This window comes from Scyliorhinus canicula, chromosome 19, assembly GCF_902713615.1.
Source record: "Scyliorhinus canicula chromosome 19, sScyCan1.1, whole genome shotgun sequence".
Classification (NCBI taxonomy): Eukaryota; Metazoa; Chordata; class Chondrichthyes; order Carcharhiniformes; family Scyliorhinidae; genus Scyliorhinus; species Scyliorhinus canicula.
In genome coordinates this window covers 71,160,837-71,175,785 of record NC_052164.1, presented here as the reverse complement: position 1 = coordinate 71,175,785, position 14,949 = coordinate 71,160,837, and the positions used below count along the sequence as shown (strand labels likewise).

At 47.6% G+C, this 14,949-nt stretch overlaps 1 protein-coding gene across 1 annotated transcript in view; it reads right to left on the bottom strand.

Moving 5' to 3' along the window:
• The window catches only part of spa17 (sperm autoantigenic protein 17), a 55,611-nt gene extending 52,458 nt beyond the window's left edge, over positions 1-3,153 (bottom strand). Inside the window, exon 1 of the mRNA XM_038779832.1 lies at positions 1,443-3,153. Coding sequence (XP_038635760.1) covers positions 1,443-1,596 — 154 coding nt within the window. The 5' untranslated portion in view covers positions 1,597-3,153. The remainder of the gene's footprint in view (positions 1-1,442) is intronic.
• Between the last annotated feature and the right edge of the window lie 11,796 nt (positions 3,154-14,949).

The following is a 14,949-nucleotide window of genomic DNA, read 5'->3' as shown; positions in this document are numbered from 1 at the left end:
ATGGTAGAGCAGACACGAAGGGCCAAATGTCCAGCTCCTGCTCCTATTCTGCGTTCCCAAACCAGGATGCCGCTCGTCGTGCTGCCATCTTGTTGGCTGGGATGATTGTGTGTGAGGAATGTGTCTTGTTATGCTCTTGGCGTAGCATAAGCTGCTTCCTTGATGTTCACTCTGACAAAGGAAGGTTCAGACGTGGAGATAACTTCAACACGTTTATTAAACTATTTACAATTCTCCTACTTGGATTCGCCTCTACTGTTAATCCTTCTATAGCTACTCAGACTGACGAACCAGTCTGCTACAATCCACGTGGTTGGTGTGATGTTGAATCAACCCTGTGTCTGTACTCACTGAGTGACTCCACTGGAAAGAAGAAGATCATGTGTGCTGTGTCCTTTATATATGGGTTGGTGTAATGCCCCCCTGTGGTAGTGTCACCTCTGTGTGTATCGTGAATGCCCATTGGTCGTGTCCTATCTTACTGACCTATTGGATGAGTGTCTGTGTGTCATGTCTCTGGTGCTCCCTCTAGTGTCTAGCTAGTCTACATGTATTTACATTAACCCTTTGTGTATCTACAGTGATGCATATCACCACAGAGTGGAGTGATAATATGTGGCTGCAGCTTGTTAGCCTCGAGTGGCAATTCCGACCTTGTCTAACCGGACACAATTTTTCATTGGAATCGCTTGAGTTCCACATGACGCCGGAGCTAGCCCATTGAAGGATCATGAGTTGCTCTGGAACAGGCGCCAATTTAGTTGTTGCAGAAGTCCACCGATTCTCTCCCAGAGTCAACACTTAGTTTCTGAAGTGAAGAATCCGGCCCAGAGTTTTTTCAAGAAGCACTTAGATATAGCACTTGAGATGAAGGGGATCAAAGGATATGGGGCAACGGCGGGATCAGGCTATTGAGTTGGATGATCAGCCATGATCATATGAATGGTAGAGCAGACACGAAGGGCCAAATGGCCAGCTCCTGCTTCTATTTTCTATGTTTCCCCAACACTTGCATTTATATATCACTTTTAAGGTTGGCTAACAACTTAAGAGTTTGCACTGAAGCACAATCGGTCAAAAGAATGACACTGTGTTCAAGGAGGGCTGATTAAAATCTTGATCAGGGAGCTAGATTTTAGAAAGGTCTCGCCACGATGAAAGAGATAGAGAGGAAATGTATTCCAGAACTTCACACCGACACAGCAGAAGGCAAAGACACTAATGCTATGGCAAAGGGAGTGGGGAATACACAAGAGACCAGAGTTGGAGAATGCTGAGGGCTCGACAAGTTGTAGGGCTGCAGTAAGTTGCAGAAATTGGAAGGAATGAGTTTTAAAAAACACAAGAATGAGAACTTTAAATCGTAGAGGGTGAGAGTTTGAAAGCTATTGTAAATGAGTCAGCAAAAACAGTGGACAAGGTATGAAAATGATTGCAGTTACCTTCCCTCTTCTCCAGCAAATCCTCAAAATATATGGCAGCGAATGTTATGATGTCTTGTGGCTGATGCCTCAGCACCTCTCTGGACAGGCCCTCCAACAAATTCCCAAAGCCACGGGGAATCCGTAGTGTGGTGTTGGAAAATGGAACTGACATATTGACACTACCTGCTAAAAATAAGATTCAATATCTCATCCTCTGCTGATGTGGGATTTTTTGTCTTTCCCTGTCCTGAATATGATTAGTCTCTGCTTCTTGACCAGTCACAAACACTGGTCTTTGGATTGAGATCTCCAGCCCTAATTCTGACTTAATCCTCGTCCTCCCAATCACATGTACCAGACCCTCTTCCGATTCCTCGCCCTCCCTCAGCCCTCCTCCCTCTCCCTCTCCCTCGCCCCCTCCCAGTCCCTCTCCCTCTCCCTCTCGCACCTCTCGTTCCAATCCCTCTTTGTCTCGCAGACCCTCTCGTAGTGCCTCTTCTAGGACTTGTCTGTCGACCAGTCGCTCTCCCAATGCCAATGCCTCGCCCACTATTATACCCTCTCCTTATACCCAGTCTCTCACCCAGTTTGATCCCAGTGCCAGTTTATTCACAGTTTGATCCTGATTTGATTTCAGTCACCATCTGATCCCGGTTCAAACAAGGTGTCAGATTGAAACTTCCAGTTTGATCCCAGCCCTACTTTTAACCCAAAATTATTCCAGTCCCAGTTTGATCCCAGTGTCAATCTGATTCTGGTTTGATTCCAGTACCGGTATGATCCCGGTTTAATCCGGCTCCAGGTCTGATCCCAACTTTATTCCAGGACTGGTTTGATCCTGCTTCTAGTTTTATCCTGATTCTGGTCTGGTCCCTGTCTTATCCTCGAGTTATCTCAGTTGATCCCGGTGCCAGTCAGATATCAATGTGATCCATGTCTCGGTGTGCTCCGGGACTCGATGTGCTCCTGGTCTCGGTTTGTTCCTGGTCTCGGTATGTTCTGGCTGTGCGGGTCTCGGAGTGCTCCGGGTCTCGGAGTGCTCGGGCTGTGCTCCGGGTCTCGCTGTGCTCCGTGTATGCTCCAGGTCTTGGTGTGCTCGGGCTGTGCTCCGGGTCTCGGTGTGCTTCGGCTGTGCTCCGGGTATGCTCTGGCTCGCTCCGGGTATGCTCTGGCTCGCTCCGGGTATGCTCCGGGTCTCAGTGTGCTCGGGCTGTGCTCCGGGTCTCGGTGTGCTCGGGCTGTGCTCCGGGTCTCGGTGTGCTCGGGCTGTGCTCTGGGTCGCGGTGTGCTTCGGCTGTGCTCCGGGTATGCTCTGGCTCGCTCCGGGTATGCTCTGGCTCGCTCCGGGTATGCTCTGGCTCGCTCCGGGTATGCTCCGGGTCTCAGTATGCTCGGGCTGTGCTCCGGGTCTCGGTGTGCTCGGGCTGTGCTCCGGGTCTCGCTGTGCTCCGTGTATGCTCTGGCTTGCTCCGGGTATGCTCTGGCTCGCTCCGTGTATGCTCCGGGTCTCAGTGTATTCGGGCTGTGCTCCGGGTCTCGGTGTGCTCCGGCTGCGCTCCAGTAATGCTTCGGGTCTCGGTGTGCTCCGGGTCTCGCTGCGCTCCGGTTGTGCTCGTGCTCCGGGTGCCGGCTCTGTTTCGGTTGTGCTTCGGGTCTCGCTGTGCTCCGGTTGTGCTCGTGCTCCGGGTGCCGGCTCTGTTTCGGTTGCTCAGGGACAGTTTGTGTTGAGCCGTTGCCTGGAAACGGCTGGTTTGAATCAAAGGAGTGAAGGCGGGACGGGCCGAAAGGGGAGAAACGCGAAAATCAAAATGCAACTGTCAATGAGCCTGACTCCAGTTCTGTTTCAATCATGTCACCAACAAGTAAGTTCCCAGGCTGTCCGTGCAACGGGACTATTTAAAAAACATAAAACTAAGCAGATATGAGTTAAGTGACTGAGCTGCGGCAGCTAGCTGCCCGAAGAGAAACACAACTGCAGAAATTAGCCTGTGACACCTGGAGAGAAACCACCACACTGACATTGGATTGTAATTTAAATGTAAACACTTCATCATTCCTTCATTCAAATTGGAGGAAATAACCAAAAGGTAGGTGGAAGATTACAGTATGTGAAAGACTTAATAAGATTCCATTGTTGAAGGTAAAGGATTTAATTTTTTTTTGGGGGGGAGAGGGTCTGGTAAATTTTGTGACAGTTGTATTCTTGTGGTGTACTGGGAACAAGTTAAACCCACAAAGGGATTGCAGCACTTTAATTTGCAAAAGTCCACTCCTGCTCCTACCTGTGTTTCTATGACAGGAATAGCATTATCCATAGAATCCCTACAGTGCAGAATAATAATATTCTTTATAGTAATCTTTATTCGTGTCATAAGTAGGCTTACATTAACACTGCAATGAAGTTACTGTGAAAATCCCCTAGTCGCCACACTCCGGCACCTGTTCGGGTACACAGAGAGAGAATTCAGAATGTCCAATTCACCTAGCAAGCACGTCTTTCGGGGCAAGGGGCTGGTTTAGCACAGAGTTAAAGAGCAGACCAAAGCAGGCCAGCAGTGCAAGTTCAATTCCTGTACCAGCCTCCTCGAACATGCCGGAATGTGGCGACTAGGGGCTTTTCACAGTAACTTCATTTGAAGCCTACGTGTGACAATGAGCGATTTTCATTTCATTTTTCACTTGTGGGAGGAAACCAGAGCACCCGGAGGAAACCCATGCAGACACGAGGAGAACGTGCAGACTCCGCAAGACAATGGCCCAAGCCGGGAATCAAACTGAGGTCCCTGGCGCTGTGAAGCAACAGTGCTAACCACTGTGCTACCGAGGCCATTTGGCCCATCGAGTCTGCACTGACCCTCCAAAAGAGCACCCTACCTAGGCCCACTCATAGAATTTCATAGAATTTACAGTGCAGAAGGAGGCCATTCAGCCCATCGAGTCTGCACCGGCTCTTGGAAAGAGCACCCTACCCAAGGTCAACAACTCCACCCTATCCCCATAACCCCACCCAACACTAAGGGCAATTTTGGATACTGAGGGCAATTTATCATGGCCAATCCACCTAACCTGCACATCTTTGGACTGTGGGAGGAAACCGGAGCACCCGGAGAAAACCCACGCACACACGGGGAGGATGCGCAGACTCCGCACAGACAGTGACCCAAGCCGGAATCGAACCTGGGACCCTGGAGCTGTGAAGCGATTGTGCTATCCACAATGCTACCGTGCTGCCCCACGTATGCCCTGTATCCCATGCCCTATGCCCGTAACCCCACCTAACCTGCACATCTTTGGATACTAAGGGTCAATTTAGCCTGGCCAATCCACCTAAACCCACGCAGGACACGGGGAAAATGTGCAAACTCCACACAGATAGTCACCCAAGACCAAATTAACCCCGGGTACCTGGTACTGTGAAGCAGCAATGCTAACCAGTATGTTTTTGCTGGTCCTTTGTGAAAGATTTTTTTTAAAATGTCCAGGATCTTGGGAGAACTCCCCCTTGGCGGGGCGGGGGGGTTACCCCAGATCAAGACCACTCCCCTCATAATAACCATCACTTCGGTTTAAAATAGTCACTTCCCGCACATCCTTGTTTTGGGAATGAGCAAGTAAACCACCTCCTGCCCCTGCCACCTCCCACTGCCCAAGGAAGATTATCATCAAAAGATTTTTCCTTCTTCCAGATAGCTTTTTAAATAGTTACTAGCTAGGTTATATTCACCTTGATATTATAAGGATCCAGGGGGTCTCTGTTCAAAAAAAGTATCTTGCAACTTTACAAGAATACAAGAAAAGGGATTCCTAACATGCTTACAGAAAACTACACATGATTTTCAAAGCAAGAGAAATTGTCTACCTCATTTTAAAAAATACCAGGATATAGAACAGAGTTAAAACAGTTAGATACCCCTTCACAGTATACAAAGAACATGTAAACATATAGATATGTTAATGGCAGAAACTACTTCTAGTCCAATGTAGATTAAGTTAGTAGTAAAGGGCAGAATTCTCCCTTTTGGGGACCAAGTCCCATGGCGGGGCGGGAATATGGAGTATCTCCCACTGTGGAGGCCAGCTGGAAAGCACACTATATCTTCCAGCCCTGATCTCATCAATTATGCAACCGGGTGCTTCGTACCATGTTCTGTAGCAGGGCAGGCCTATTGGCACGTGTAGTCTGCTGCCTAATCCATGAACCAGCTTGAAAGGTCAGTTGCCCAGTATTAAGGAAAGAAGGTGAACCTCCTGAAATTGAAGATGGATCTCCAGGAACACTCTAAGGCCGGCAGATGGCCCCCCCTTCCAGAGCACCTATGGATGCTCTGGGGTCAGAGTTGAGGTCGGCGTCCACCCTGAACTCCGAAAGCAGCTGTCGAGGTGAGTCCTGACACCAGCATCACACTTTGTTCCAGACATGGTTTGCACCAGTTTTTGCCCCACCACCGCCACTGAGAATTGGATGCAGGTGGTCGGGCTTTCATCTGCATCCCTTCAGAGAGATGCAAATGAGTTTCACTCCAACCTACAGTGGGTTTCCCGAACTACCATGGCAGGCACCAGTGGAAGATTCCGTTATAAATTCACACCGGCGTAAAACTGACTTTTGGGCCACCCGCCAAATTTAACCTCTCCCGCCTCCCCACCCGCCCTCCCACACACACACGCACACACACACACGCAATTGAATCCGTTGTTAGGGGCTTATGAGAATGCAAAGCATGATGAAGAGTCATCCAGACTCAAAACGTTAGCTCCCTTCTCTCTGCACAGATGTTGTCAGACCTGCTGCGGTTTTCCAGCATTTTCTGTTTTTGTTTCAGATTCCAGCATCTGCTGTAATTTGCTTTTATCCAGCCTAACTGTCTTTTGTTCTTAAAGTTGCTACATTTTCTTGCAATCTCTCACAGCTACACCTTAATATCTAAAACATTTCTCCTTCTCTTTAGTTCTGACCAAGAGCCAAAAGGACTCAAAACTTTAACTCTGTTTCTCTCCCCTTACAGATGCTGCCAGACCTGTTAAGTTTTTCCAGCAACCTCTGTTCTTCCAACAGTGCAATATTCATTCAGTACCACACTAGAGTGCCGGCATTGTTTTCCTTTTGTGCTCAAACCTTTGAATGGTACTTCAACCCAGTTGCGATTCCGAGACAAAATGCTAACAATTGAGCCACTGCTGACACACTGCAAGCTTTAATTAAACAGAGACCTTGGGCAGGATTCTCCGGCCTCTCGGCTGCATGTTTCTTGGCGGCGGGAGGTAGCGTGCCATTTGCTGGTGGCAGGATTTTCTGGCCCGCTGCTGTCAACTTGAATTCCCATTGTCACCATCAGCAGTACACCCCTCATCCCCCTCCCACCTTCACCCCACCCAGAGAACCAAACAAACAACCAACGGAGAACCAACAGCCCCCTCCTCTCCCCGCCTCCCCAAACCAACCAGAAACAAAAAGCCTAAGTTTGTTATCTTAAAAAAACACAAACCACCCCCATGGTAACCAGCTGCAGGCATCTCCCCCTCTCCACTCCCATTAACTTGCAGTATGATTCCCACACAGGGTAGAAATCAAAGTTAACTAACCAGTATACCAACAACCAGCGCCCACTGCCCCAAACAAATTTTAATGCAAAAGCGTCAAGGAAAATCAACATCCAGTCCCCTCCCCCGCAAAGAAAATACAAAACCGCAACAGTGCAGTACACAAGCCCCAAATCCGCCCCCCAAAAAACACCCCTTAAAAAGCCCAGGCACAACATCAAGCTCTCCCCCACCTTACAAAAATTCCACAAAAAAAACAAACACAAATGAACTGAACGAAGAACAAACACCAATTCCATAGTTCGTTAGTTCACCCCAGTCCTTGCTTTTTAACAAATTCATTTGCATCCTCTGGCACAACAAATTAATAATCTCTGTACTTGAAAGTCACCCGAAGACAAACCGGGTACACCACTCCAACCCTTACTCTTGTAAAGAACGGCCTTCGCTTTGTTGAATGGCGCACACCTTCTCGCCAGTTCTGCCCCAACACCTTGGTATATTCTGATGACATGGATTGGATTGGATTGGATTTGTTTATTGTCATGTGTACCGAGGTACAGTGAAAAGTATTTTTCTGCAAGCAGCTCAACAGATCATTCAGTACATGGAAGAAAAGGGAATTAAACAAAATTCAAGAAAATACATGAGAATACATAATAGGGCAACACAAGATATACAATGTAACTACATAAGCATTGGCATCGGTTGAAGCATACAGGGTGTAGTGTTAATGAGGTCAGTCAATAAGAGGGTCATTTAGGAGTCTGGTGACAGTGGGGAAGAAGCTGTTTTGAGTCTGTTTGTGCGTGTTCTCAGACTTCTGAATCTCCTGCCCGATGGAAGAAGTTGGAAAAGTGAGTAAGCCGGGTGGGAGGGATCCTTGATTATGCTGCCCGCTTTCCCCCGGCAGCGGGAGGTGTAGATGGAGTCCATGGATGGGAGGCAGGTTCGTGTGATGGACTGGGCGGTATTTACGACTCTCTGAAGTTCCTTGCGGTCCTGGGCCGAGCAGTTGCCATACCAGGCTGTGATGCAGCCCGATAGGATGCTTTCTATAGTGCCTCTGTAAAAGTTGGTAAGGGTTAATGTGGACATGCTGAATTTCCTTAGTTTCCTGAGGAAGTATAGGCGCTGTTGTGCTTTCTTGGTGATAGCGTCGACGTGAGTGGACCAGGACAGATTTTTGGTGATGTGCACCCCTAGGAATTTGAAGCTGCTAATCATCTCCACCTCGGCCCCGTTGATGCTGACAGGGGTGTGTACAGTACTTTGCTTCCTGAAGTCGATGACCAGCTCTTTAGTTTTGCTGGCATTGAGGGAGAGATTGTTGTTGTTACACCACTCCACTAGGTTCTCTCCTATCTACATGGCCCTCCTATCTACAGTCTCAATGGTCCTTTGCTGACCTCAGGACCCACTCCTTATACAGATATCGATGAAACCTGAATATGATCCCCAGAACCAGGTTCTCTGCCTCAGTGATCTATGGGCCCCGTCCATGAGGGGTCAAAAAGATCTCCCCACTAACTTTCCGAACATCTTAGACATGTGGTCCATGGAGTTGAAGCCCTCCAGGCTATCCGGCAGCCCAACGATCCTTATGTTTTGCCACCTGCCGTGGTTCTCCACATCGTCAACCTTGGCTTTAGCGATTCACACTCTTCAGCCAACAATGTCATCTCTGTCTCCAGGAAGACAATCCGAACACTATGATCTTCACTTTCTGTATCACTGCCCCTTGAACCACAATCCGTCAGTCCATCTTGTCCTTGGCTGCCAGAATTGGGGCCAAAGCACCTTCCATTGCCTTCTCCAGATAACAAAGAACAAAGAAAAGTACAGCACAAGAACAGGCCCTTCGGCCCTCCAAGCCTGTGCCAACCATGCTGCCCGTCTAAACTAAAATCTTCTACACTTCCTGGGTCCGTATCGCTCTATTTCCATCCCATTCATGTATTTGTCAAGATGCCCCTTAAATGTCACTTTTGTCCCTGCTTCCACCACCTCCTCCGGCAGCGAGTTCCAGGCACTCACTACCCTCTGTGTGAAAAACTTGCCTCGTACATCTCCTCTAAACCTTGCCTCTCGCACCTTAAACCTATGCCCCCTAGTAATTGACCCCTCTACCCTGGGAAAAGCCTCTGACTATCCACTCTGTTTGTGCCTCTCATAATTTTGTAGACCTCTATCAGGTCGCCTCTCAACCTCCGTCGTTCCAGTGAGAACAAACCAAGTTTATTCAACCTCTCCTCATAGCTAATGCCCTCCATACCAGGCAACATCCTAGTAAATCTCTTCTGCACACTCTCTAAAGCCTCCACATCCTTCTGGTAGTGTGGCGACTAGAATTGAACACTATACTCCAAGTGTGGCCTAACTAAGGTTCTATACAGCTGCAACATGACTTGCCAATTCTTATACTCAATACTGTCTTGTTAAGAGGAAGAAGGATACTTACGTAAGGCTGAGGAAACAAGGTTCAGACAGGGCGCTGGAGTGATACAAGATAGCCAGGAGGGAACTGAAGAAAGGGGTTAGGAGAGCTAAGAGAGGCCATGAAAAATCTTTCGCAAGTAGGATCAAGGAAAACCCTTTTACACATATGATAGATAGATAGAGAAATACAGCACAGAACAGGCCCTTCGGCCCACGATGTTGCGCCGAACTTTTGTCCTAGGTTAATCATAGAATTTTGGACAATTTGTCATGGCCAATCCACCCAACCTGCACATCTTTGGACTGTGGGAGGAAACCGGAGTACCCGGAGGAAACCCACGCAGTCACGGGGAGGATGTGCAGACTCCACACAGACAGTGACCCAAGTCGAAATCGAACTTGGGACCCTGGAGCTGTGAAGCAATTGTGCTATCCACAATGCTACCGTGCTGCCCTTAAGAAGTTAACCTACACTCCCTTATTCCACCCTAATCCAAGTACCTATCCAATAGCCGCTTGAAGGTCCATAAATTTTCCGACTCAACTACTACCACAGGCAGTGCATTCCATGCCCCCACTACTCTCTGGGTAAAGAACCTACCTCTGACATCCCCTCTATATCTTCCACCATTTATCTTAAATTTATGTCCCCTTGTAATGGTGTGTTCCACCCGGGGAAAAAGTCTCTGACTGTCTACTCTATCTATTCCCCTGATCATCTTATAAACCTCTATCAAGTCGCCCCTCATCCTTCTCCGTTCTAATGAGAAAAGGCCTAGCACCCTCAATCTTTCCTCGTATGACCTACTCTCCATTCCAGGCAACATCCTGGTAAATCTCCTTTGCACCTTTTCCAAAGCTTCCACATCCTTCCTAAAATGAGGTGACCAGAACTGCACACAGTACTCCAAATGTGGCCTGACTAAGGTTTTGTACAGCTGCATCATCACCTCACGGCTCTTAAATTCAATCCCTCTGCTAATGAACGCTAGCACACCATAGGCCTTCTTCACAGCTCTATCCACTTGAGTGGCAACTTTCAAAGAACAATGAACATAGACCCCAAGATCTCTCTGCTCCTCCACATTGCCAAGAACCCTACCATTAACCCTGTATTCCGCATTCAGATTTGTCCTTCCAAAATGGACAACCTCACACTTGTCAGGGTTAAACTCCATCTGCCACTTCTCAGCCCAGCTCTGCATTCTATCTATGTCTCTTTGAAGCCGACAACAGCCCTCCTCACTATCCACAACTCCACCAATCTTCGTATCATCTGCAAATTTACTGACCCACCCTTCAACTCCCTCATCCAAGTCGTTAATGAAAATCACAAACAGCAGAGGACCCAGAACTGATCCCTGCGGTACGCCACTGATAACTGGGCTCCAGGCTGAATATTTGCCATCCACCACAACTCTCTGTCTTCTATCGGTTAGCCAGTTTGTTATCCAACTGGCCAAATTTCCCACTATCCCATGCCTCCTTACTTTCTGCATAAGCCTACCATGGGGAACCTTATCAAATGCCTTACTAAAATCCATGTACACTACATCCACTGCTTTACCTTCATCCACATGCTTGGTCACCTCCTCAAAGAATTCAATAAGACTTGTAAGGCAAGACCTACCCCTCACAAATCCGTGCTGACTATCCCTAATCAAGCAATGCCTTTCCAGATGCTCAGAAATCCTATCCCTCAGTACCCTTTCCATTACTTTGCCTACCACCGAAGTAAGACTAACTGGCCTGTAATTCCCAGGGTTATTCCTATTCCCTTTTTTGAACAGGGGCACGACATTCGCCACTCTCCAATCCTCTGGTACCACCCCTGTTGACAGCGAGGACGAAAAGATCATTGCCAACGGCTCTGCAATTTCATTTCTTGCTTCCCATAGAATCCTTGGATATATCCAGTCAGGCCCGGGGGACTTGTCTATCCTCAAGTTTTTCAAAACGCGCAACACATCTTCCTTCCTGACAAGTATCTCCTCAAGCTTATCAGTCTGCTTCACGCTGTCCTCTCCAACAATATGGCCCCTCTCATTTGTAAATACTGAAGAAAAATACTTGTTCAAGACCTCTCCTATCTCTTCAGACTCAATACACAATCTCCCGCTACTGTCCTTAATCGGACCTACTCTCACTCTAGTCATTCTCATATTTCTCACGTATGTGTAAAAGGCCTTGGGGTTTTCCTTGATCCTACCCGCCAAAGATTTTTCATGCCCTCTCTTAGCTCTCCTAATCCCTTTCTTCAGTTCCCTCCTGGCTATCTTGTATCCCTCCAGCGCACTGTCTGAACCTTGTTTCTTCAGCCTTACATAAGTCTCCTTCTTCCTCTTAACAAGACATTCAACCTCTCTTGTCAACCATGGTTCCCTCACTCGACCATCTCTTCCCTGCCTGACAGGGACATACATATCAAAGACACGCAGTACCTGATCCTTGAACAAGTTCCACATTTCACTTGTGTCCTTCCCTGACAGCCTATGTTCCCAACTTCTGCACTTCAATTCTTGTCTGACAGCATTGTATTTACCCTTCCCCCAATTATAAACCTTGCCCTGTTGCTCGCACCTATCCCTCTCCATTACTAAAGTGAAAGTCACAGAATTGTGGTCACTACCTCCAAAATGCTCCCCCACTAACAAATCTATCACCTGCCCTGGTTCATTACCAAGTACTAAATCCAATATGGCCTCCCCTCTGGTCGGACAATCTACATACTGTGTTAGAAAAGCTTCCTGGACACACTGCACAAACACTACCCCATCCAAACTATTTGATCTAAAGAGTTTCCACTCAATGTTTGGGAAGTTGAAGTCGCCCATGACTACTACCCTGTGACTTCTGCACCTTTCCAGAATCTGTTTCCCAATCTGTTCCTCCACATCTCTGCTGCTATTGGGGGGCCTATAGAACACTCCCAACAAGGTGACTGCTCCTTTCCAAATGAGAAATATGAGAATGACTAGAGCGAGGATACGTCCGATCAAGGGCAGTAGCAGGAGATTGTGTATTGAGTCTGAAGAGATAGGAGAGGTCTTGAACGAGTACTTTTCTTCAGTATTTACGAATGAAAGGGGCCATATTGTTGGAGAGGACAGTGTGAAACAGACTGATAAGCTCGAGGAGATACTTGTTAGGAAGGAAGATGTGTTGGGCATTTTGAAAAACTTGAGGATAGACAAGTCTCCCGGGCCTGATGGAATATATCCAAGGATTCTATGGGAAGCAAGAGTTGAAATTGCAAAGCCGTTAGCAATGATCTTTTCATCCTCACTGTCAACACGGGTGGTACCAGGGGATTGGAGAGTGGCGAATGTCGTGCCCCTGTTCAAAAAAGGGAATAGGGATAACCCTGGGAATTACAGGTCAGTTAGTCTTACTTTGATGGTTGGCAAAGTAATGGAAAGGGTACTGAGGGATAGGATTTCTGAGCATCTGGAAAGGCACTGCTTGATTATGGAGTCAGCACGGATTTGTGAGGGGTAGGTCTTGCCTTACAAGTCTTATTGACTTCTTTGAGGAGGTGACCAAGCATGTGGATGAAGGTAAAGCAGTGGATGTAGTGTACATGGATTTTAGTAAGGCATTTGATAATGTTCCCCATGGTAGTCTTATGCAGAAAGTAAGGAGGCATGGGATAGTGGGAAATTTGGCCAGTTGGATAACGAACTGGCTAACCGATAGAAGTCAGAGAGTGGTGATGGATGGCAAATATTCAGCCTGGAGCCCAGGTACCAGTGGCATATCGCAGGGATCAGTTCTGGGTCCTCTGCCGTTTGTGATTTACATTAATGACTTGGATGAGGGAGTTGAAGGGTGGATCATTAAATTGGCAGATGATACACAGATTGGTGGAGTTGTGGATAGTGAGGAGGGCTGTTGTCGGCTGCAAAGAGACATAAATAGGATGAAGAGCTGGGCTGAGAAGTGGCAGATGGAGTTTAACCCTGAAAAATGTAAGGTTGTCCATTTTGGAAGGGCACATATGAATGTGGAATACAGGGTTAACGGTAGGGTTCTTGGCAATGTGGAGGAGCAGAGAGATCTTGGGGTCTATGTTCATAGATCTTTGAAAGCTGCCACTCAAGTGGATAGAGCTGTGCAGAAGGCCTATGGTGTGCTAGCATTCATTAACAGAGGGATTGAATTTAAGAACCGTGAGGTGATGATGCAGGTGTACAAAACCTTGGTAAGGCCACATTTGGAGTACTGTGTGCAGTTCTGGTCGCCTCATTTTAGAAAGGATGTGGAAACTTTGGAAAAGGTGCAAATGAGATTTACCAGGATGTTGCCTGGAATGGAGAGTGGGTCTTATGAGGAACGGTTGAGGGTGCTAGGTCTTTTCACATTAGAACGGAGAAGGATGAGGGGTGACTTGATCGAGGTTTATAAGATGATCAGGGGAATAGATAGAGTAGACAGTCAGAGACTTTTTCCCTGGGTGGAACAAACCATTACAAGGGGACATAAATTTAAGGTGAATGGTGGAAGATATAGGGGGGACGTCAGAGGTAGGTTCTTTATCCAGAGAGTAGTGGGGCATGGAATACACTGCCTGTGGAAGTAGTTGAGTCGGAAACATTAGGGACCTTCAAGCGGCTATTGGATAGGTATATGGATTACTGAAGAATGCTGGGGTGTAGATTGATTTGTTCTTAATCTAGGACAATAGTTCGGCACAACATCGTGGGCCGAAGGGCCTGTTCTGTGCTGTATTTTCTATGTTCTTAACTTCAGGGCAACCAGCTCTATGCAAATGAACAAGGCCTTTGTTCAGATCTTGCGCGGCTGTGTAGAAGAAGTGGCTTCATTTCTGCTGGGCTCATCCGTCTGGTAACGATCGTTGCTCTTGAACTTGTCTTCTGGTCGTAATGCTACACTTGGTTTTAGCCGTAGGCCGGGGCCAAGAGAGACCGAACACATGGCTGTGTATCTTTTTATCCCTCTGGGATTTTGCGCTCTTTGGGGCGGTCCTTAGCTTTGGACCCAATAATTCGACAGGCTTCGATCACTGCCTTCGATTTTGGCCAATAAAGGGGTGGGTGCCTTGATGGCTGGACGTGGCCTGAGTGGTCATTGACCTTGGCTGTTTGGGCTCCCGCAAAGGGAGTGCCGCCGGTTAGTCTGCATCTGTATCGGTTACCTGAGTGCAGTCCTTTTGTTCTGCAGAAATGGGCCATTAGAATGCAAACGAGCGAGTTTTCGTTCGCGTCTAGCTATCTGGGTTGCAAATACACACTAATTCCCATGGTCCTTTAAAGGTGGTCATCTGAGATGGCTACAGTACCCAACCGCTACTCCACATAGAATAAAGCAAATTGGCTGCTCGCTGGTATCTATGGTGATGACGTCATCGGGGGAGGCTTAGAGGATCATCCACTTGATACTTTTGGGTGAAAATACTTTCCTATTCACCACCTGCTGAACTCCATGTTTGAGATTATGGGTGTTTCTGGAGCCTCCTCTTTGGATTAGATGCTTGGTTTTACATCAGCATTATTGACTGGACAAGACAGGGCAACCATGATGTCCT